We start from the raw sequence: 22,660 nt of genomic DNA, 5'->3' as shown, positions 1-22,660 counted from the left end.
CACTTATGAGTACATGAGGTCGGTTGTACTCATACTACTACACTCTGCACTTCTTGTGCAGATTTTGGTACCGGCCCTAGCTGATCGTGAGACTCGGCAGTCCGGACTTGCTTATCGGAGACTCAAGGTAGATCTGCTGGCGTCCGCAGACCTTTGAGCCCTTTCTATTTTCCTTATTTTACTGTTTTTTTCATTCAGAATAGTTGTATTTCGGTCAGACTCAATTTGTAGAAAATCTTAGAAGGTCGTGAGTTGTGACTCCAGATCCGAATTGTATTAGATATTAGAGGCTTTATTGTCATGACCCAATTTATCCCTCTGTGAGTTGTCGTGACGACACCTAGTCTCTACGAGGTAAGCCTAACACTTTGCAGAAATGAGATAAAAACTTGAACATAAACCACTAACAGTAACAAATATCTAATAAGCAATTGGATGCCACTCGGCATATACAATTATCACCAATTCCCAAAACCCGAAAACCCGCAAGTCACACGCTACTAAAAAGTCTTAAATGTTCTATACATCTTTTCTATAGAAAGAGGAGGAAAAAAATGAACATAGGGGGATAGAGGGGGACTCCGAGGATCTACGGGCGCGGGCAGATGTATCTTGAAGTATCCAATAAGCAGCAGCGACTGCAACTAGTGATGAGGCTGGTACGATGAACCTGGATCTGCACACGAAAAAAACATATGCAGGAAAGGGCATGAGTACACCACAACGGTACACAGTAAGTGTCAAGCCTAACCTCGGTCGAGTAGTGACGAGATCAGGTTAAACTTCCGTTTTAGGGACTAAGTATCCCAAAACACTCCGAAACAAAAAACAAGACCTCCCGGCAAGTCACATAAGCAAAAACAGATACGAAAAAAATAATAAATAAAAAATTGGGGCTAATACACTCAAAACGACTGAACGAGTTGTTACATATAAGTCTTGTATCCGCAATTAGTTAGGAGAAAAGTATCCAATAATAAACATTCTTGGCGACAAAGTTCTGCAGCGCCTTTTGGTCAAACATAGATCTGTCTTTTCTCGGAGTGCCAGCATTTTTACCGTAACAATGAGAAATCTGAATTTATTATAGTATAAAAAACTTAGGAGGGCCAAAAATAATTCATTTTCTTTTAATTTCAGAATCCCAAGTTTCATTTTTTTATAAGATAGTGTTGTTCAGCATAAGAAACGGTACAGAAAATTATTGAAAAATATAACCGTTATAACAAATGAAGACATGTGAGTAATAAATCCGACAGCAGCAAAATGACAAAAACAATAGGAAAGTACGATTTTCCTTATGCAATATTGTTGACAAAATGACAAAGTTGATCTCTTAAGTTTGGGGTAGATTTAAAGTGGTCTTCTAAATATATTCTCAGCAGTTTTAATTTCTTAAGTTTGTCAAAAGTAAACATATTTAGTGTCCGTCAAATATCTAATAGATTCTGACCATTAAATTTAACATGACGTGAGAAAAACAAAATTTAACTTGAAAGATCAAGAAAGTCTTATCAAATCTTAGGAACCGCAATACTTAAAATTGCACCAAACATCAAAAATAAATTAAATAGCAAACAATGACATCTCCAAAAATTGCACCAGATTCTAGATTTTGACAAAAGTAGCAGAAACTTCAAAAAGTGCAGCTTCAAATCTGAGTCCATGTTAAATCTTAATTTTTTTATAGGTCTCATCAAATCTAATAATTAGAGTTTCTTAAATATTTAGAGACCAAAATTGCGCAGGAGTATAATTTATAGAGGATCGCTTTAAACCCACCCCTAAAACATAAGGGACCGTAAAATGCGAAAATTTTATTTTTTAATGAATACACAAGACGTTCATATGCACACTACCCAAGAAAGTTGCACAGCTTCTCTTCTTTTCTGTAGCTCACTCATTAAATACATCTCTCTATATTTTATTTTATATATATAAAAGAAAGAAGTCCATAATTGAGCTTGCTTTGTACCCTTTACTAAGCTAACACAATTCTTGTACTCTTGTTTACTTCTTCTGGTTTCTTGGAGAAGCAAATGAGTAGTTGTTTTTGGTGAAAATAAAAAGGATTTTGTCCTGTTTCACCCTCATTCTTGAATGAGGGTTATACTCAAAATGAAGAGGTCTATTTGGTTCAGTTTATTAATGGGGGTGTTATTTTTGGGGATATTTGTGGGTTGTGGCTGGTCTCAAGAGAATGCTGATTCAGCTACTGCCGCAGTGTATATTGTGACTCTGAAAAAAGCTCCTATTTCTCATTTTTATGGAGAACTGAGGGTGAAGAATCAACACCACTCCACAAATGGTAGAGTTACCAGACTGGACATACCAAGGTATTAATTTCTTATTTTTTTTAACTGTATTACACTGGCAGTGTAACAAATTTTTTACACTATTAGTCTAATTTAATTTTTTTTATAGCATGATATTAAATAGAGTTACGTGCAATTACTGTTTACCTGAACTAATTAGATAAATATTTTTAAATAAGTGCGTAGAACTTAAACTCTATTGAATATTGTGAATTGGATGGTTTCAAATGGAGTGGTGAGGATATTGAAGATTCATATAGCTGACCCAACTTTTATGGTATTAAAGTGTAGCAGTTATTGTTGTTACACCCATAAATCTACCCTTTATTTCTACGTTGCTTCTAACGAGTGGCCTTTTTTGTGCTTACCCCACTTTTTGGTTGTTCAATTTCAGCTATTTTGTTCAATGAAAAGGGGGTGTTTTTAGTTGTAACTTTTGGGCATGTGTAATTAAAGCCTTTTACTGGCTTCAGCATTCTATTTGTCTTGGAGCATTTGTAATTATTAAAGTGTTTGAAGTTCTTGATTTGTAAGTTAAAGAAGGTTATTTATTTGAAAGTTTCTGTTTTTTAGTGTTGAGTTTTCACTGATAGAGAATCAGAATGCAATGAATTATTATGTTAGAATTCTTATGGAATGAAGCTTAACTGATTTTTGGCGGTAAATTTTACACTTCTTCATGGCTAAACTCTAACTTAATAATTCATTGCATTCTTTCTTCTTATGTGAAATTGAGAAGTTCACTTCTTCAGTAATATTACTGAGTTTTTTTTTCTTTCTGAATCAGCAATATTTCGCATATAGATCGAATGAATGGTTCCTACGTTTCTCAAATGCATGATTCTTTATTGAGGAGGGCATTAAGAGGAGAAAAGTATCTAAAAGTTTGCAGCTACCACTACTTGATCAATGGATTTGCTGTGTTTGTAACACCTCTGCAGGTATGTTGGCAGTTATGTAGAAATTAGAATTATCTTTAACACGTCATACATAGTTAAGTCATTACTCATTACACAGGCTTTTGTGACTTCCGTGTATTTGTTCAATTTGAAGGCTTTCAAGCTTGCAAGGAGGAGAGAAGTGTCAAACATTGTTTTGGAGTTCTCCGTCAGAACTGCTACTACACATACACCAGAGTTCCTAGGTCTACCTCGTGGGGCATGGGCTCAAGAAGGTGGATATGGAACTGCAGGGGAAGGCGTTGTGATTGGTTTCATTGACACTGGAATTGATCCTACACACCCCAGCTTCTCCGATAATTCACCTGAGCAAACATATCCTGTTCCCGAGCACTTTTCTGGCATTTGTGAGGTCACACAAGATTTTCCATCCGGATCTTGCAACAGGAAGCTTGTTGGTGCCCGTCATTTTGCAGCATCTGCTATAACCAGGGGTATATTTAATGCAACTAAGGACTATGCTTCTCCTTTTGATGGTGATGGTCATGGAACGTAAGTGTTCTCTACCATATGGGCATTTTCTTTGTAGCTTTTTGTGGCTTATTTGGTATTCAACATGGGCACACTGAATGTTGTTGCTCTTGATCATGATTAATATGTTTCTTCATTTCTTCTGAAGTATAATTTTTGGTGATCCACCTCCTTTATATATGATTTCGGGTCATCAAACTTTCTCTGTACGAATAAGACTTGAAAATGGTGAAGGAACCACTGAAGTATTTCGGTTTTGATAACGAACAAAAGCCTGGTATTTAAGTGGAGAAAGATAGAGGGGTGGGCCCATTTCCACCGAGTTTCAACTCATGCACCACTGGCCCCCTTGAGGATTTCTCGGTTATCAAAATTGAATTAAAAACTTGAAAATGATGAAGGAGATGCGAATAGGCTATGTGAAAATTGCCAGCACTCTGATCAGCTATAGCTGTATATATCATTTGTTTCTTTGCATCCTACCAACTTTGATCTTTTAATTTTACCTTGGCACTGAATGTGAAGCTACAGTAGGTTCCTAAGAAACGCTGCATCAAGCATTCTCTAAAGAAGTTGATATGTCTCTCCTTTAGGTTTAAAATTTTGAATTTTTTGTTTAAACCTGTAAAATAATCTCTTATCCAAAGTTAAAATTGTGGGACCCCAAAACTCTGCTGTTCAACTTCAGCAACTATCTTCATATTCAAAATCTGTACATGATAATAATATGAACTTTAGGCCTACTTTATAAACAACTACACCTCGGTCGGCTATATGAATCCTCAACTAACCATGTTTCTCCGTTTAACTTCATCACAGCCCTACTTTGTCGGTGAAAAATAAAGAAGGAAACTTAATAGGCTACCCCAGATTAGCACTTTTTGATCAAGGCCTCTCTGAAGCCTCTTTAGGATATGTAAAGTTCTTATTTTGTTGGCCATAATGCATCATTCATGGAACTATCAACAGTTGAGCATGATACTCTAAGAATGTGGTGCAGTCTGGACCGGGGAGATGCTATATCCAATATCTTTTATGGAAATCCAATTGCTGAGGTTTCATTTATTTCAAATGTTAAATGGACCACCTTTCCATTAATAAATTCAGAAAGAATACAATTCAACAGACGCAGAAGATGCCAATGTCTAATTTGATGACAGTTACCTGATTTGAATCCTTGCTGATATCAAATTTACTCTGTCCAACAAATAATTGGTAATTGAACAACCACGACTTGATTTTCAAGGTTCCAGAAAACACAGAAAAGAAAAAGCAACAGTAAGAAAAATAAAGAAAAGATAGGACCTTGTTTGATTCAAACCTTCTTGATATCATCAATTTTGATGTTTAGAATATTCAGCTGCCTTTACTGCAAGGTTTAAGTTACTGAAAATAGTATCTACCACCAAGTAGCTTGATTTTCTTAATTGAACAGGCATACAGCTTCTATTGCAGCAGGGAACCATGGGATCCCCGTTATTGTAGCTGGACATAACTTTGGAAATGCTAGTGGAATGGCTCCTCATTCACAGTAAGAAATCTGAAGTTAATTTTTCTTTTCATATTTGATTTACCGATATCAACCTGAGAGGTGATGCTCAACATGCAGAAGAGATTCCAAAAAATGTAGCTATCATCACTATAGTTTAGGGAATCACAGTGTTGCAATCAACTTATGTTTTAATTCTTTTCCATATCTTCTATAAGCTCTTTGTTGTGTGCATCTTGTGGGCCTAAAATTTGCATGCAAGTATGCTCAAATGCAAGAGCTCTTGACAATTTAACTTTAGCAAATGGTTCATTTGTACCAAAATGATTCCGATCAACTTTTCAGGAGTTAACCAAACATTACAATTAGCACATGTTGTCTGAAAAGTGAAAATTAGCGAAGTTATGGAAATCTGAATCCATTGTTTAGGGGAGGGGGATCCTTGAGTACTAGGAAGTGCTTGAGTTGTGAGCACTTGGGGAAATTGACTAGAAATCTACTATTACTGATCTGATCTTCTTAAGTTTCCAAAGCTGGGATAGTTTGTCCCCTGTAGATTCTCATGTCAAACTTTTGGACTTTGTTAGCTCTTTATCCTTAGCATAGGCCTCATTGTAACAGAGCTAACAAACGCTCACTGCTGTGCTTTTGCTATTATGCATCTACTTGATGCCATTTATAATACCACCTACTTCATCCAAAAAAAAAAAAAACGAAGTGCTCATAACTCAAGCCTCCAGTGCTTTCTTTTCAATTCAGAGTTTCAGACGAGGAGTTAATTTCCTTATATCTCTCTTGCTACAAATTATTATTGGAGCAGATATAGATTACGTGCCATATTTCTAGCATTGCAGTTTACAAGGCATTATACAAGAGTTTCGGTGGCTTTGCTGCAGATGTCGTTGCTGCCATAGACCAGGTAGGTTTTTATTTTTAGCTAGATAGTGGAAAACATTTAAAGAAAAATAAAAAGAGAAAAGGATGTGCTGGTTTTTGACTTTTGGATACAGTGAGGAAAGGAAACAAATATACTGCAGATGTTGTTAGCATATCTTGGGAAAATGTCACATAAAGTTTCAGTAACATAAAATAGTCGTGCTACTTTATATTTGAATTGTTGGAAGGTGAAAAATGTATCTGCCGAAATAGGTCTAATTTTTGGGACAGAATAGAATGGAAAGCAGGTCAAGTTTTTATGGATGGAGGGCATATTCATTTCCCCACACACACACACATATATATATATATATATATATATATATATATACACACTTAGGTTGGGTCACTACTTGTTTGTTTACAATTATAGGCAGCCCAGGATGGCGTGGACATAATCAGTTTATCTATCACTCCAAACAGGCGTCCTCCTGGTTTGGCGACTTTCTTTAATCCGATAGACATGGCATTGCTGTCAGCAGTAAAAGCAGGCATTTTTGTAGTACAAGCAGCTGGCAATACTGGACCATCACCTAAGAGTGTTGCTTCCTTCAGCCCATGGATCTTCACTGTCGGTGCTTCAACCCATGACAGGGTTTACAGTAACTCTATAGTGCTGGGCAACAACATCACCATATCTGGAGTTGGACTTGCGTGTAAGTCGTCCTTGGTGATTGATAAATTTAATTCTATTTTGAGCATATGAATGGATTGGTTCTTTCCACAAGTATCTCATTATTGTAATCCCTCCCTCATTTAATTAGTCCTAATTTAATTGTAGAAGAAGGTAAAGAGTAGAGTTAAAATTATGTATTTCTTTAAAGGGAATTGGCACCAAATATCAGGTACCATAACCAACCACTTCAGTATAGTGGTTGTGGACAACCCAATTATACTGCTCTGCACTAAATTAAGTAATTTCCTGTTGGAACTTCTAAAGATAATTAATGCGACTCTAGGTCAATTGTTCCTCTCTCTCTCAGTTGCAATCCGGAGCGAGTTGGGAAAGAATAAGTAATAGGTCCCCAAATCGAGCATCGCCCCTCTTGGATTTGGTAAAAGCAGTAAATGGTAAGTTAGTACCGATCCAGAGAAGTTAGTTGATAGAGACGTCAGATGGGAGGCAGATGTCGACCCTACCTTAGTATCGAGTCAATCTGTTTCATGTCAGTCTCTTTGTGTGGATATCTTACTCTTAAAGGAATGCATCCGAGGCACGAATCCTTTTGCGAGAGGCTTCAATCACTAGATTTCTCAAGTGAATATTAAAGGTGCCATGGTCTATTACCTTTGACTAAATAGTTTGACTTAGACTTATTTAAGTATGTACAAGTAGTGTGAGACATTAGATAAATTACTGTATACATTGTAAAGTGAGTCGTTAGCAGTCAGTCATAAGTTTTTCATGCTTTCTTCTAATATTTTCTCTTATCTCTCACATGGTATAAAAGCGTGAAGAACTTTTGAATTCAAGCCTCATTGCCACCCTTTATTATGCACTTAGCCCAAGAAAAACAATTAGACTTGTGTATAATATGGCAAACCTAAAATAAGTACACATAAGTGTCCCCTCTCAAACATTTCAAGCTAGATGATGCAGTTTACATAATTTAATATGATATCTTCTCCCTGACATTGCTACTGATTTTATATTACATGAACCGCCTCGGATAAAAGTTGAATTGTTAGAGATACGAGACATGTTTATTATTATTTCCTGAAAATGCTCCAATGCCACAATAAATTGCGTGAACCGCCTCATCCAAAAGTTTTAACTGTTGGAGAGGAACTGTGTGGTTATTTAATTACTTTAGGTCTGTAAGAACAGAGACAACAACAACGACAACGACCCAGTGAAATCCCAGTAGTGGGGTATGGGGAGGGTAGTGTGTACGTAGACCTTACCCCTACCCCAAGGGGTAGAGAGACTGTTTCCAAAAGGCCCTCGGCTCAAGAAGATGAAAAGAAGACGAAAAGAGGCAATATATCAATACCATCAATAGAAACCATAAAACAAAGAACAACATCACCAGAACCAGAAAATAGATGAAAAGCAAAACAAAAACCATTAGATAAAGCCCGGCACTAAGAGGAACGAAAGAATAGTGTGAACTCAACATTAACGGCTAACAGAGAGAAAGTAATTTTTTTTTCCTTCTCAAAAAAAGAACAGAGAGAAAGTAAAAGGTGAACTATCTTTCATCTACAGGAAGTAGTTGCTATTTTTTAGGACTACCTAGAAAGAAAAGTAGAGCTATCTTTTTCGGACAAGTGAAATATAATTTCTTATCATGTATTTATAATCTCAACAAATATTTCCTTATCAAAATCAGTGGAGAATGAGAAATGATATCACAGGATTGCCTTTAAATTTGAGGAAGCGGATGCTCTTGAATTGTTAAGGAAAGTGCACAAGCAGGCTAGAACTTTTCTCTTGGAGATATTCTTGTTGATAATTTTCAACTACGTAAATTCCGTGCTGTTAGTCTTCTTCAATACTGTAGGTTCTTTTTCAGATTTGGAAGCTGAGAAGCATCCTGTAACATCCCCCAAAAAATGTTTGCCTAACTAGATGCCAGAGATTCCATAAAAAATGTATACCTAATTAGGTGTACTTTGTGGTAAATTTGGCATTGGTGCACTAAGATTTTTTCAATTATAAAAGCATTTTTTGAGGGGTTTCGGGTTTGGGGGGGGGGGGATCTTTGAGCATAAGTTGGTTAGTGTTCAAGTCGATACAATCACTGAAATGCTGCAATGAAACAGAACTTTAGTTGATAGTTGTGGTGCTGTACTGTATCCTTGACCAACTAAACTTCTTTACAACCTTTAAAGGAGTTCCATATAGTTCCTTGTCATGTTGCTCTCTCAGATTCTTTTTGTTTTTGTATACAGCTGGAACAGATGGCATGTACATGCTGGTTTCTGCAATTCATGCTTTGAATGATACAGCTGCTAAAGATATGTATGTCAGTGAATGCCAAGATGCCAGTAAGTTCAATCAAACTCTCGTTCAAGGGAATCTCTTACTTTGCAGCTACTCCATCCGGTTTGTGCTTGGGCTTTCCACCATTAAACAGGCCTCGGAAACTGCTGAGAACCTTAGTGCAGCTGGAGTTGTATTTTCCATGGATCCTTTTGTTATCAGTTTTCAACTTAATCCGGTTCCAATGAGATTACCTGGAATTATAATTCCTTCCCAAGATGATTCTAAGGTGAGTTTGGATGTGTAAATGCTTTTAGGATCTGAATAGATCAACTTGGACAGATTATTTTGGTTACATGTTTACTCGTTCTGTGAGTGTTGTTACACAAAAGTTTTCATCTTCGATTTTAATTTGGTGATCTTAATTAATTTGGCAGATTTTACTTCAGTACTACAATTCTTCACTGGAGGAAGATGAAACTACAAAGAAAATTGTTAAGTTTGGGGCAGTAGCCTGCATTTCAGGGGGAATAAAAGCTAATTTCAGCTTATCTGCTCCGAAGGTTATGTACTATTCTGCAAGGGGGCCAGATCCAGAAGACAGTTCTGTGGATGATGCAGACATATTGAAACCCAACCTAGTTGCTCCAGGAAATTCTGTATGGGCTGCTTGGAGTTCCCGTGGTGCTGAATCGATTGAATTTCAAGGTAGTCCTTATCAAAAGAACTAAACAATGCTCTCGTGAACTACCTCTAAAAGTGTGGGGGTACTCATATAGCAATATTTGCTGACTCAAGTACTTCCTATAATTTAGGTGAAAGCTTTGCAATGATGTCCGGTACAAGCATGGCTGCGCCTCATATTGCTGGTTTAGCAGCCTTGATTAAGCAAAAATTCCCCACCTTTAGTCCTGCTGCAATTGGATCTGCCCTTTCTACAACAGCCTCTCTCCGTAATAAATATGGGGGCCCAATATTAGCCCAGCGTGCATATGCTAACCCAGATTCAAACCAGTCTCCTGCAACACCTTTTGACATGGGAAGTGGATTCGTGAATGCTACTGCAGCACTGGATCCAGGCCTTATTCTTGATACAAGTAAGCTACTCTTTGCTTTTTGATCTCTTTACCCACGATGTTGAGGAGAAACTATTGTTCATTGGCATTTCTAAATGACAGATTTCATAATCTCGGGGGTGAGTGTAGTTCCTAGAATTGCAGAATGATGAGAATTGAGTAGACGAATTATGTTTGAATTTTAGATGCAAGTTTTCCAAACAAGGTTTGCTTAGTTCCTAGAATTGCAGAATGATGAGAATTGAGGAGACGAATTATGTTTGAATTTTAGATGCAAGTTTTCCAAACAAGGTTTGCTTAGTGTAGCTCCGAAGGACATCCCATACAACAATTTGCCTAGCCTAATTATCAGACAAAACTATGAACTGAAGTAAGTACGTCTAATGTGAATCTCAACACATTACACTCGTATTAGGGTTCATTATCTCATGCTTGAAGAAAGAACTAAGAGAGTTCTAACGGGCGATTTTTTTATTGCAAAAAGGATATTTGATTAGGATTCTCAAACTAAGAACACTATCGTATATAGTGATGGGAACAATCCTTCGGGATACGATAATTGATATTCCTATTGGACACAAGAGATAGACATATAGATAGACGCAAGACACAAGGAAAATTATTGAAACCAATAATAAAGGAAAAACTTTGGTCACACTTGAAGAGAGCAAAATAACCTTAATAAATCTACTCAACCTTAATAATGTCCTCGTCTGATGGAGTGACAGATGGAGTTGATTGTGGACTTGACAATCTCTCTTCGATCCACCAACCTAGACCATGTTTTATTTTTAATAGAGACATGCTCCTTCGTCTTTTTCATTTAGTGCATCTGAGTCGCTTGTTTCTTAATACGCTCCGAAGATACATTTCCAAGAACACAATCCCCAAGGAAATCTGGCCAAACGCAGGAGATTTTGCTAGCTGGAAGTAGACCTCTAACCGTCCATATTGGACCGTGCACGATGAAGCACTACTATTTACCAGTTTCAAAAAATTAAACGTGCATGATGAAGCACTAAACGAATTAAATAATGTGTTTTTCTAAGATTCTCAAGATCTAAATGAGATTGATACATACAATATACATAAATGGATTCAAACTGAATGTATCAATCTATACTCCACCAAGGAAAGGAAAAATCAGCTTTTTCTTATTCTTATCAAAAAGAAATTTCGCTCACAAGCAAGAGAAAAGAAACAAGTGGTTCAGGCGCACTACTTGTAAAAGACGACAGAGCAAGGCATTGCTCAAAAGAAGACTTGTAGATTGGTGGATCGAAGGACCTTTAACTATGCAATCAACCTCACAGTCCATCAGACAAGACGCATCAACCAATCAAATGTATTAATTAGGGTTTTCTTATTCTCCACTAAGATCTTAGTCGAGTGTGCTATCAGTAAGTAAATGCCAGTTGTCAATGTTTGTCCTTAACCTATATTATTGTTCTCAATAATTGTCTTTATGTCTATACCTTGTGTTTCCACAAGGAAACTCAATTATGAGATCCTTGTTCTCTTCCAACCTCTATATAAGGAAGCCTTCTTAGTCTGTGAAGTTTAGAATTGGGTCTTGTATCAACGTCATTTGTGCAATAATAAGAATGCTTTCTAGTTTAAACTCGTTCTTCATAATGTGAGAGGTTGATCTTTCTACAAGTGTAGATTGCTAAGAATCGCTATAGAGGTATTTACTGTAGTTTAAAATTTTTTGGAATCTCGCAATCTATTGGCAAGGAGTGTCACTGAGAGGATAGGCTAGGGCAAACCTTTCTAGTGTAGTTTTTGCATCTCTAATTCAAACTATAAATTTGTCTATTTAGTTGATTAGTTCTCATCATACTGCGATTCCAGGTCATAGACTCGTGTTTCCTAAGCATACGATTTGTTTCATATAAAGGGCTACGCGAGTTTTGACTGAAATGAGAAATGAGTTTTGATCGAAATGAGAGTTGAGAGTAGTTAAACACACAATCATTTAAAAATGTTTCCGAAAACAATGACTAATTATTTTGAGGGCGGACTTTGTTCAGAATACGTCATTGTAGCATATCTTTGTCTGTCAGACATGGAATTTAGAAATCTGATTTGTAGGTTATAACGACTACATGGCGTTCCTCTGTGGCATAAATGGATCAGCTCCTGTGCTTCTGAACTACACTGGTGAGAGCTGTGGTGTCTCTACTATGAATGGAATTGACCTGAACATGCCTTCAATCACAATATCAAAGCTGAACCAATCAAGAAAAGTTCAAAGAACATTGAGCAACATAGCTGGCAATGAAACATATATCGTCGGTTGGAGTGCACCTTATGGAGTTTCTGTTAAGGTTACCCCAAAGCGATTTTTTGTTGCAAGTGGACAGCAGCAGGTCTTGAATGTGTTCTTCAATGCTACCATGAACAATAGTACAGCAAGCTTTGGAAGAATTGGATTATTGGGAAATCAAGGTCATGTTGTAAACATTCCTTTGTCAGTCATAGTAAAAATCTCATACCACTCAACTAACAGCTGATGATATCTCTGATCTTGTAATTTTGTTAGGAATTCAATTGTTTGATTTGTCAGGCACTGTAAATGTGTTTCTAATGTAGGTAGGTAGGTATCCGTTGAGTAATGATAATTTTCAGTTCCTCAATCACAATCTCTCCCCTATATATTTATAATTTCGAAGTAAGAGTTTTCTATGCGAGGGTTTGTACAACATACCCAATGACATGATCAACTCAACAAGGTAGTAGTAGTAAAATTGTAAAAATAAGCCTGAGCTGAGACTCAAGTTTATGTTACCGTTTCCTTTTTGCGAGTCATGGGGAATTCAGAACTCAATTTCATCTACTAGTGAAAGTCTTATCACTTATGTCATATCATATTAGCTCTTTGTTATCCTTCATTTCATGGTGAACATTATTTTTTCTTTTTTTACCTCCCAAATTAGGAGGATCTAGTGTTTCCACACTTTCCCTCTAGCGTGACTCGAACCTAGGACCTAACGGTCGTGAACATGCTGTCTCCCAATATTAAGTCTTCTGATGCTGATAAGGTGCAGTTGGAGGAAAAAGCATTTCACGCTTATCTTTTTCTACTTAAAAAGAACAAGTTCGAATGTGAAGAGATAGGAAATCTTTTATGTTTCTAAATCAAGACTACGATAAACAGGGTCAGGAGAATAAAAGAACTACCCTATCGTAATTAAAGGATAAGGGCAAATGATTTGCTCCTTTATTGGAAACTTAAAGAGATGATCCTTTCCACATATAAATTGATCTTGAGCAAACAACACAATTCAGATTCAAAACTTCCTAGTACTAAGTTCCTACTACACATTTTAACGTCAGACATAAGATAAAGTGAATAATAGAAAGTGCTTTCAAATAGCAATTCATTACGTAAATGAAACAATGCAAAACAAAAGACAGTTCCACAGGTGTATTTGACAAAGCAATTCAGCTTAATAAATCAATAAGCTGTATTTTTTGACAAAGCAAACCACTTCCACAGGTGGCATCGTATTACTAACAATTTGAAGACACCAGGATAGATTGTTTTTAGTGTTTTAATAATACAATCAACAACTGCTATACCTCATTTCAAGTTTATTGTTACAATACAAACACTTATGGATATCATTTATTATTATTTTGCTTTCATAGAATATGATCTACTACTCATATGTGTTAAATGACTTATTCCTTAAAAAAAACTGGAATACGAATGAGATCCACAATGCCATCATCAGGAGAAAACATGCTTGAATTAAGCAAGGAACCGATACATACAATTACTTTCACTAGTATACACTACAACTGCACTCTGAAAATTATTCAGCTTCCACTGTCAGCTCATGTCTCTTTCTTTTCTCCTAATTCAAGATAAGAAAAAATCTACTGTCCAGGCCAAAAGAATACAATCATTAAAAAAAAAAAACGATTCATCTGACAAATCATAAACTGTGTATGACAGCTCCAAATTTGCTGTTAAGGACTCTTTCTCCCCTCAAAACTCCATTTGGTAATAAGACATCCAGTTAGAAGACCGCGCATCTGAGGAAATTGCAGAGTTATGTGAAGAGAAATTTCCAACAATAACTATTTTACAAATTTGTACATAAATGCGATAGTAGTCAATGACACAATTTGAGAAAATCCAATGATTGATATTACTCAGAATCAGTTAGCAATGAAACTCACATGAGATTTTAAGATGAAACATAAGTTAAATGTAAGCTTGGGCAAGTGTGAACTAATGAGCTTCTGCAGTGCACTTCTTCCATAATTGTTACTATAAACTCTGGCACATTTTCCACATCTCTAAGCAAGCTCTCATCTCGCTGTGATATTTCACATTTATCTACTACTCATCAAGACACTCTCCCCCTTGTTAATTACTAAACACAATCACACATCCACCTAATTGCGGCGATATAAGTTAAATGTAACTGATTAGATGAGCAAAGGCATTTTCAACAATGGAGCAGTAGGAGATGCAACCCATGCACAAATATAGGATGTGGCATGCTGCTTGTTTAGATAGGTTGTATATAAGTGCGAGTACAACAGTATCGCACATACTCAATGCTTTTCCTTATTACTCTTTTTCCATCTCTTTTATCTCTCACACAGCTTATCCCTGACCTCTGATTCATTATAGTGTCTCTTATTATCTATTCACATAAAGAGCCCAGTAACACCATATTTACCTTCAAATTAATTGTACAATATTGATGCATAGTCTTCAGGTGTCCTCTTGATTGCTCCAATCACGCTTATCCAATGTTTTTGAGATGTAGACTACTTTACAAGGAATCTATTGACTTGCTTCCGCACAGAAATTTTGTGCCAGAAACTCATCAAGTTGCCCCCAATTAGGAGGATTGGATTTACTATCAGAAGGCAATGATCTGATACATCCAAGCAGATGCTGAACATCACGATACGTTCTGTTACAAGAAAAAACAAGTTAATTAATAATAGGAGGTAACAGATAAAGGAATAAATAAAGAACTCCCAGGGAAGGTTTTAGTTATAATTAGAAATTGTAATATTCAAAGAATATTAAATAGTATTAATCACTAAACTACGTCTCATATGAATAAAATTTCTCATTATATAGACACTAGACAGTACCTTTGTCTAGCTTGTTGACTGCTAATATCCAATCGTGAGAATGCTTCTGAAATTTGTGAGTGAAAGATGATAACCACTTGCCTGCAAGTATCAGATTTTTTAGTACCATCTGTTGCAAGCAAGGACTAATTCAAGACGTACTTATGCTTAGTATCCCACACTCATTAGTAATGATAATCATTGGTACAAACATATTTGGTCACAAATACTTAAAGTCCTTTTTGAAGCAAGGGACGAAGAGAGAGAAAACACTTCTTCCAGTTTTCAAAGCCAGCATCCAGGGTATATAAATTAGTTTAATCAATAAATATAACTGGGGAAGTAGCTAGGGAAAGCCATACTTGAGGATGTTTATATCAACAAGAGTTATATTCACTGCCTATGTGAAGCTAATCTTCTAGATAGCTCTCTTGTAAAGTAAGCATGGATGTTACTCTTTTTCCCCCCTTTTTTCCGACAGAAGTGCAAGGATGGATTACTTTTTTACGAGAATCAAAAGAAGGGCATCACTGCTGGCGCAAGAAAAACCGAGCCCCCCTCCCCCCAACACACCACCCACCCACCCACCCAAAGGAAAAAGAAAAAGAAAAAGTCTAATCTTCTCTTCTAGCTCATGGACGCTTCAGGGAAGAGAACCTCAAATTTTCAAATCCTCACCTGAAAATAGCTTGAACATCTACCTCATGCAGAGTTCGAGATAACACACGTTGAAGAAGGCCGACTTCCTTCAAACAAATGAAAAAAGTAAAATGAGTTAATGGAACTTCTGATAAAACAAAGAGAATCTAAGGAAACAACAAAAAACAGAAGTAACAAGCATGTAAGAACTAAACACAGAAACTATGCAAGACAGTGAACTCACTAGCAAGATTGCAGAAATATTAAGAGATAACTGAAGATAGGAGGACAAGAAAGACGACCAAAAATCATTGTAACAATACATCAGATCAATTTTATTTCGAGAATGAGTCAAAAAACTCAGCTAATCTAGTTAAAGGGTAAATATTCCAAGAGGTGAGTGAACTTGTTAGTCATTAATATATCAAGTTAACATGGCAATATTTGGATTCACAGATTGGTTCATCAATATTCCAACGTGGAAGGTAGTAATCACGCTTCAACGGTTTCCCTTCTTCAACTCAATTTTTCTTCGCACACATCACCTTTGCACAAATTTCATGTTGATAAGCTAGAATGAATTGTTAGTTGCAGAAATTCCGTAAAACCTTTACTTAAAAAAGGGCAAGAACTGAGGTGAAAAAACATTCAGACATATCACAAACAAGCTTCTACCTTTGTGATTGAACGAGCATACTGACTTGGCTGTGAGTCAGTATCTTCCTGCCTATTCCAACTCTCAACAATTTGTGGCAAACTCCGAAGGTGTACCAGCAATCTTTCCCGCATTATCTGTACCAACTTGGAATGTATTTCATCACGATGAACTTTGTAGTCCTAATCACAGAAAGAAATTAGAGTCAAGGATTTCCAGCCAATATCTTGGATTATGATGCTTTAAAAGTACGATGATCTCAGCATAGAAAAATATTTGACTGGGGCACGGTAAAACGTAAAAGCAGTTGCCTTTATATTTTGATAAGCAAGTAAAGCAAATAAAAGTAAATAAATACAAAAAATAGTGTATGGACAGGTATAGCTTGACATGGTCCATACTTGCATAAATAATGGTAACATCTTATAAGATGCCCTTAATTCTTTTATTTACTTCCTGGCGATCTCGTACACGTATATGGTAAGATTAAATAGGGTACCCACTCTCTTTAATGAGTTAAAAAAGCATATAGTAACAGGCACGAACAAGGTGCAAAAGTACAAGCTTTACAAGAAAAGAAAGAAGAAAAGCCTTGAAGTTACACTCCCACCCCACCCCACCCCCACCGGCCCAACCCCAAAAAAAGGTGAAAAAGAAAACCTGAATTACACTAGCAGAGTGAACACAAAAATGAAAAATACCCAAGGAAATTTCACAAAAGAAAATGATACATCAAAACAAACCTTGAAGGTTGACCAAGAAGCAGAAATGTTCATTCCATAAGTAGCTACCTATTAGGAAGGAAGAAGCGTGCAGGAAAGAACATAAGCAAATATCTTCCTTACCTGTGCTACTCGATCAACCTCCAGCATTAGCAATCCCTTGTGTGTCTCCGGCACTTTCAGAAAAAGTATCCTCTTGATTTCTTCAATTATACAAAATATGCAAAATGAATATGGGTTACATAATAGGTATCAAAGAAACTCTGGAAAGTTATTAAAGCATGAAAAATACTTCTACGCCATTTTTTTGCAATTGAGGACAACATTTGTAGCTTAAATTCCAGAACCATATCATCTAATAGTAGATAAAAGCCATTACACAAGATGATTTCTAACATCTGCCCTTAGTCAACAAATTTAGTACGACAAACTTGGTCCTCTGCTCCTTTTTCAGATAAACTTTCCTCTGAGTATAAGGCCTATGAAAGGAAAAACTTTTGTCTCTTGGGTGTCCCTTTTTTTTGATAAAGTGTCTCTTGGGTGTCCCCTTTTTTTGATAAAGTGTCTCTTGGGTGTCCCTTACTAATCTATCTCTGGGATCAGGACAAAAAGACAACTCTAATGTCGGGAAAAGAAAGGAATCTTTTATAGCCTAAAGAAAGTAGTATATTTCTATAAAGAGATGTAGCACTTATTAGACTCATTTAGAGAGGTGAAAAAAATAGATGTAGCACTGAGTAGACTAATGAAGAAAGGGTGAACAAAAGTGTAGCACTAAATAGTCTGATGAAGAAAGGGCGAAGAACTGGTGAAAATGTGCATGGGAGCTTCAGGTTAAAATGACTATGCATATGGGACAGAGAGAGATGAAAGGAAGCTAAAATGTGTGATGAGATAGGTGAGACGCCACACTTGGAGATACCAGGTTCAAGTCAGAAAATCAGCAATTATTTGACATGATTGTGGCAAATCGGGAGTTTTCAATAAGAAAAAGGAAGCTAAAATGTGTGATGAGATAGGTGAGACACCACACTTGAAGATACCAGGTTCAAGTCAGAAAATCAGCAATTATTTGACATGATTGTGGCAAATCGGGAGTTTTCAATAAGAAAAAGGAATCATGCAACTATTAAGACTTGATGGAACTTTTTCAGAATTGCCAACTGACAGAGGTGATCATGTGTAATGCAAAAACACCCAAGGCAGGACGAGTTCGCAGATGAAGAGAGATTAACTCTACGGAAAACCTGAATGGCTGATTTCCTCTGGATACTCATTCAGACACTCAAGTAAAAAAAATGCCAATACATTACATTTTGTATAATAGGCAATGGACCACCTAATTTTCATGAATATCAACTATACACTGACAGAGGTAGAAAGATAACAATGTACATAACCAGCATATGTTCCACTTTAAATTCCAACCTGAATTCAGGTAGCAAATTAAATGAAAGGTAACCTTGGCATGCTATTACCAATGGAGCAATGTCGAAGCACATTGATATATCTTAAAGCAAAGATCAACCATGAATGCAATAGTGGACAAGGAATGAGACAAAAGCAAGAAACAAATAAGAACTCCATTACCAGGAATTATAGTGTATGTGAAACTGATGACTTGGCTTGTCAAAGCCAAGTGCTTAGAAGTAATAGACTTCAAACCTGAAACCTGCAAAATTTTCTCAAATTAAAGACACCAATACTGCATATACAAGATAGAACTGAGAAAATGCTTAAAGAGAAGAAATTGTGAAAAAAACGCTCAGTAGAGATGAAACGCAAATTAGGTCAAAAACTCTAATTCAAGTTACAGGCAAACTATAAAAGCAGAAAGCTTTACACTTCGATAATGATTTCCAGAAGAATACTTCAAAAACCAAAACATCAATATAATACATTTACTGGCATTGTGACCTTAGACAACTTAACAACCACCAGAAACAAGTCCCAGACCAGAAATATGTGCTCACTAACATAAACCCAAGATCTGTTAAGTGGGATATAACAACAATCAGAGTCAATAGTCAATGTGGTTAAATGACAAAAGAGAATACGTTTCTTCAGTGTAAGAAGAAATCTTTTGAAGGCCATCAAACAGGGACTAGCTGCTGAAGATTGATATGAACTCCTCGAGAACAGGAATAATTTTGAGTCAAGTTACAAAGGACTGAAAGAGCTTTGATGGTGTACCATCTCCTACAACTGGCATCAGAATGAAAAAAGCATGGGCATGACAGATGTGGAGCAAGAGAGTAGAGATCTGTATATAACACTAAATTGTAGAAGTTGAGAGTAAATTGATGAATTCTGATGATGAAATGAACTCAACACCGATAATGGACTTGCACTACGTCTTTCTGGGTTTCTACGCCATCTCTCCCTCTTTAGAAAGGTCTGAAGAGTCCTTGAGTGTGTCTTGAGGGAAGAGCCTACAAGAAGTGACTCGGATAGTTTTGGAGTGCGTCTTTGAATGGAGAGGAAAGAGCAAATGTCTGTTATTCAATATTTTTTTGATAAGTAAAGATAAACAACATATCAAATATTATCCCACACTGTGGGGTCTGGGGAGGGTAATGTGTACGCAGACATTACCCCTACCCTGTGAGGATAGAGAGGTTGTTTCCAATAGACCCTCGGCTCAAGAAAGTATAAGCACCACATTAATGAAAATATAGACAGGAAGGGACAGCACCAAAATCCATATAAAAGCAGAATAAAGACAACAAGATAGTAAGGTGATCGACAATGAGAGAAAACAACTGTTAGTCATAAAAACCTACTACCAGCAGAAAGCGAGACTGCGTGACAAAACTACTATTATGAACACTCTAGACTACCTACTCTACTACCCTAATCCCCGACCTTCATACCTTCCTATCAAGGGTCATGTCCTCGGTCAGCTGAAGTTGCGTCATGTCTTGCCTAATCACCTCTCCTCACCTCTTCTTTGGCCTACCTCTACCTCTCCGTAGGCCCTCCAATGTCAACCTCTCAGACCTTCTCACCGGGGCGTCTATGCTCCTCCTCCTCATATGACCAAACCACCTAAGTCGCGCTTCCCGCATCTTGTCCTCAGTAGGGGCCACACCCACCTTGTCGCGAATAACCTCATTTCTAATCCTATCTAACCTGGTGTGCCCGCACATTCATCTCAACATCCTCATCTCTGCTACCTTCATCTTCTGGACATGAACGATCTTGACTGGCCAACACTTAGCACCATACAACATCGTCGGTCTGACCACCACGCCGTAGAACTTACCTTTTAAGTTTCGGTGGCGCCTTCTTGTCACACAACACCAGAAGCGAGTCTCCATTTCATCCATCCTGCCCCAATACGATGTGTGACATCTTCATCAATCTCCCTATCCCCCTGAATAATAGACCCAAGGTACTTAAAATTTCCTCTCCTAGGGATGACTTGTGAGTCCAGTCTCACCTCCTCTTCCCCTCCTTGAGTCTCACCACTGAACTTACACTCCAAGTATTCTGTCTTGGTCCTGCTCAACTTGAAACCTTTAAACTCCAGGGTCTGCCTCCGTACCTCTAATTGCGCGTTCACACCGCCTCGCGTCTAGTTAATCAATACAATATCATCTGCAAATAGCATGCACCACGGCACCTCCCCTTGGATGTGGCGCGTCAGTACATCCATCGCCAGGGCAAACAAAAAAGGGCTGAATGCCGACCCCTGATGCAACCCCATCATAACCGGAAAATGGTCCGAGTCCCCACCCACCGTCCTCACTCGGGTCTTTGCTCCATCATACATGTCTTTAAACACCCTAACATAGGCAACCGGTACACCTCTAGCCTCCAAACATCTCCACAAAACCTCCCTCGGAACTTTATCGTACGCCTTTTTAAAGTCGATGAACACCATATGCAAGTCCTTCTTCCTCTCCCTATACTGCTCCATCAATCTCCTAACAAGGTGGATAAGTAAAGATATTATTATTAATATAAACTCAACATCAAGCAGGTACTGAAACAAAGTACACAAAGCTAGATAGGAGTGTCCTCTAAAGCTGCAGGATTCCAGACAATCCAGCATTACATCAAGATCATTAGAAACATCAGCATTACACCAAATTTGTAAACTATGAATGCGTCTATTCTTCAGCAGCGAAATGCTCTCTTCCTCCCCCTCAAAGCACCTTCTGTTCCTCTCGAGCCAAATGTTCCAGAATATGCATAAAGGAATGTCTGTTATACAATATTGATTTTTGTGAGAATGCACGGAAGAAAAATCTATTATTGATATTCTATTTAATTATAACACATTGAGCCCTAGGACCGCAGTACGGGGCAGACAATTCTATGTGAGACTAGGACTAATTCACATAACTATCTAACACTTCCCCTCAAGCCGGTGCATACAAATCATATGTACCGAGCTTGTTACATATGTAACTAATACGAAGACCAGTAAGGGACTTGGTGAAAATATCTGTAAGCTAATCATTCGACTTCACAAACTTTGTAGCAATATCTCCTGAGAGTATCTTTTCTCTAACGAAGTGACAGTCAATCTCGATGTGTTTAGTTCTCTCATGGAACACCGGATTTGATGCAATATGAAGGGCAGCTTGATTATCACACACAAGTTTCATCTAGCTGATCTCACAAAATTTCAACTCATTAAGCAAATGTTTGATCCAAACTAGCTCACATGTTGCCACAACCATTGCTCGATATTCTGCTTTTGCACTAGACCGAGCAACCACATTTTGTTTCTTGCTCTTCCAAGACACCAAATTACCTCCTACTAAAACACAGTATCCAGACGTAGAACGTCTATCAGAAGGTGATCCTGCCCAGTCAGCATCTGAGTACCCAACAATTTGCTCATGGCCTCGATCTTCAAACAATAATCCTTCGCCTGGAGCTGATTTTATATATCGAAGAATGCGGACAACTGCATCCCAATGACTATCACAGGAAGAATCCGGAAACTGACTTACCACACTCACAGGAAAAGAAATGTTAGGTCTAGTCACTGTGAGGTAATTTAATTTACCAACCAGTCGCCTATATCTTGCAGGATCGCTAAGCGGCTCCCCCTGCCCTGGTAGAAGTTTAGAATTCGGATCCATAGGAGTGTCAACGGGTCTACAGCCTGTCATTCCTTTCTCCTCAAGAATGTCCAAGGCATACTTCCGTTGTGAGATTACAATACCTAAGCTAGACTGAGCAACCTCAATACCTAGAAAATACTTTAATCTACCCAGATCCTTAGTCTAAAAGTGATTAAAGAGATGTTGCTTCAACTTAGTAATATCATCCTGATCATTGCTGGTAATAACAATATCATCTACATAAACCACCAGATAAATACTGAGATTTGAAGCAGAGTGTCGATA

At 37.4% G+C, this 22,660-nt stretch overlaps 2 protein-coding genes across 3 annotated transcripts in view; one reads left to right on the top strand and one right to left on the bottom strand.

The window, feature by feature from the left end:
- Nucleotides 1-1,786: 1,786 nt before the first annotated feature.
- LOC107777286 (subtilisin-like protease SBT2.2) lies at nucleotides 1,787-12,811 on the top strand. Of its 2 annotated transcripts, none has more exons than XM_075234199.1 (10): nucleotides 1,787-2,336; nucleotides 3,103-3,256; nucleotides 3,369-3,766; nucleotides 5,181-5,276; nucleotides 6,081-6,153; nucleotides 6,544-6,826; nucleotides 9,066-9,385; nucleotides 9,534-9,804; nucleotides 9,912-10,193; nucleotides 12,267-12,811. In XM_075234199.1, exons 1-10 carry the CDS (start codon nucleotides 2,101-2,103, stop codon nucleotides 12,686-12,688), a joined length of 2,535 nt encoding a protein of 844 aa, XP_075090300.1. In that variant the 5' UTR covers nucleotides 1,787-2,100; the 3' UTR covers nucleotides 12,689-12,811. The 2 variants fall into 2 exon arrangements, with proteins under 2 accessions (XP_075090300.1, XP_075090301.1); XM_075234200.1 differs by lacking the exon at nucleotides 1,787-2,336 and adding an exon at nucleotides 2,670-2,844.
- A 1,097-nt stretch (nucleotides 12,812-13,908) lies between these two features.
- Nucleotides 13,909-22,660, bottom strand: part of LOC107783146 (vacuolar protein sorting-associated protein 54, chloroplastic) — a 37,428-nt gene continuing 28,676 nt past the window's right edge. Inside the window, exons 14-20 of the mRNA XM_075234198.1 lie at nucleotides 18,885-18,966; nucleotides 17,418-17,497; nucleotides 16,593-16,754; nucleotides 15,957-16,024; nucleotides 15,300-15,380; nucleotides 14,873-15,112; nucleotides 13,909-14,216 (exon numbers count right to left, since the gene is read on the bottom strand). Coding sequence (XP_075090299.1) covers nucleotides 14,980-15,112; nucleotides 15,300-15,380; nucleotides 15,957-16,024; nucleotides 16,593-16,754; nucleotides 17,418-17,497; nucleotides 18,885-18,966 — 606 coding nt within the window. The 3' untranslated portion in view covers nucleotides 13,909-14,216; nucleotides 14,873-14,979. The remainder of the gene's footprint in view (nucleotides 14,217-14,872; nucleotides 15,113-15,299; nucleotides 15,381-15,956; nucleotides 16,025-16,592; nucleotides 16,755-17,417; nucleotides 17,498-18,884; nucleotides 18,967-22,660) is intronic.

This window comes from Nicotiana tabacum, chromosome 17 (assembly GCF_000715075.1).
Source record: "Nicotiana tabacum cultivar K326 chromosome 17, ASM71507v2, whole genome shotgun sequence".
In the NCBI taxonomy this organism is placed as follows: Eukaryota; Viridiplantae; Streptophyta; class Magnoliopsida; order Solanales; family Solanaceae; genus Nicotiana; species Nicotiana tabacum.
This window is presented reverse-complemented; position numbering and strand designations above follow the sequence as displayed.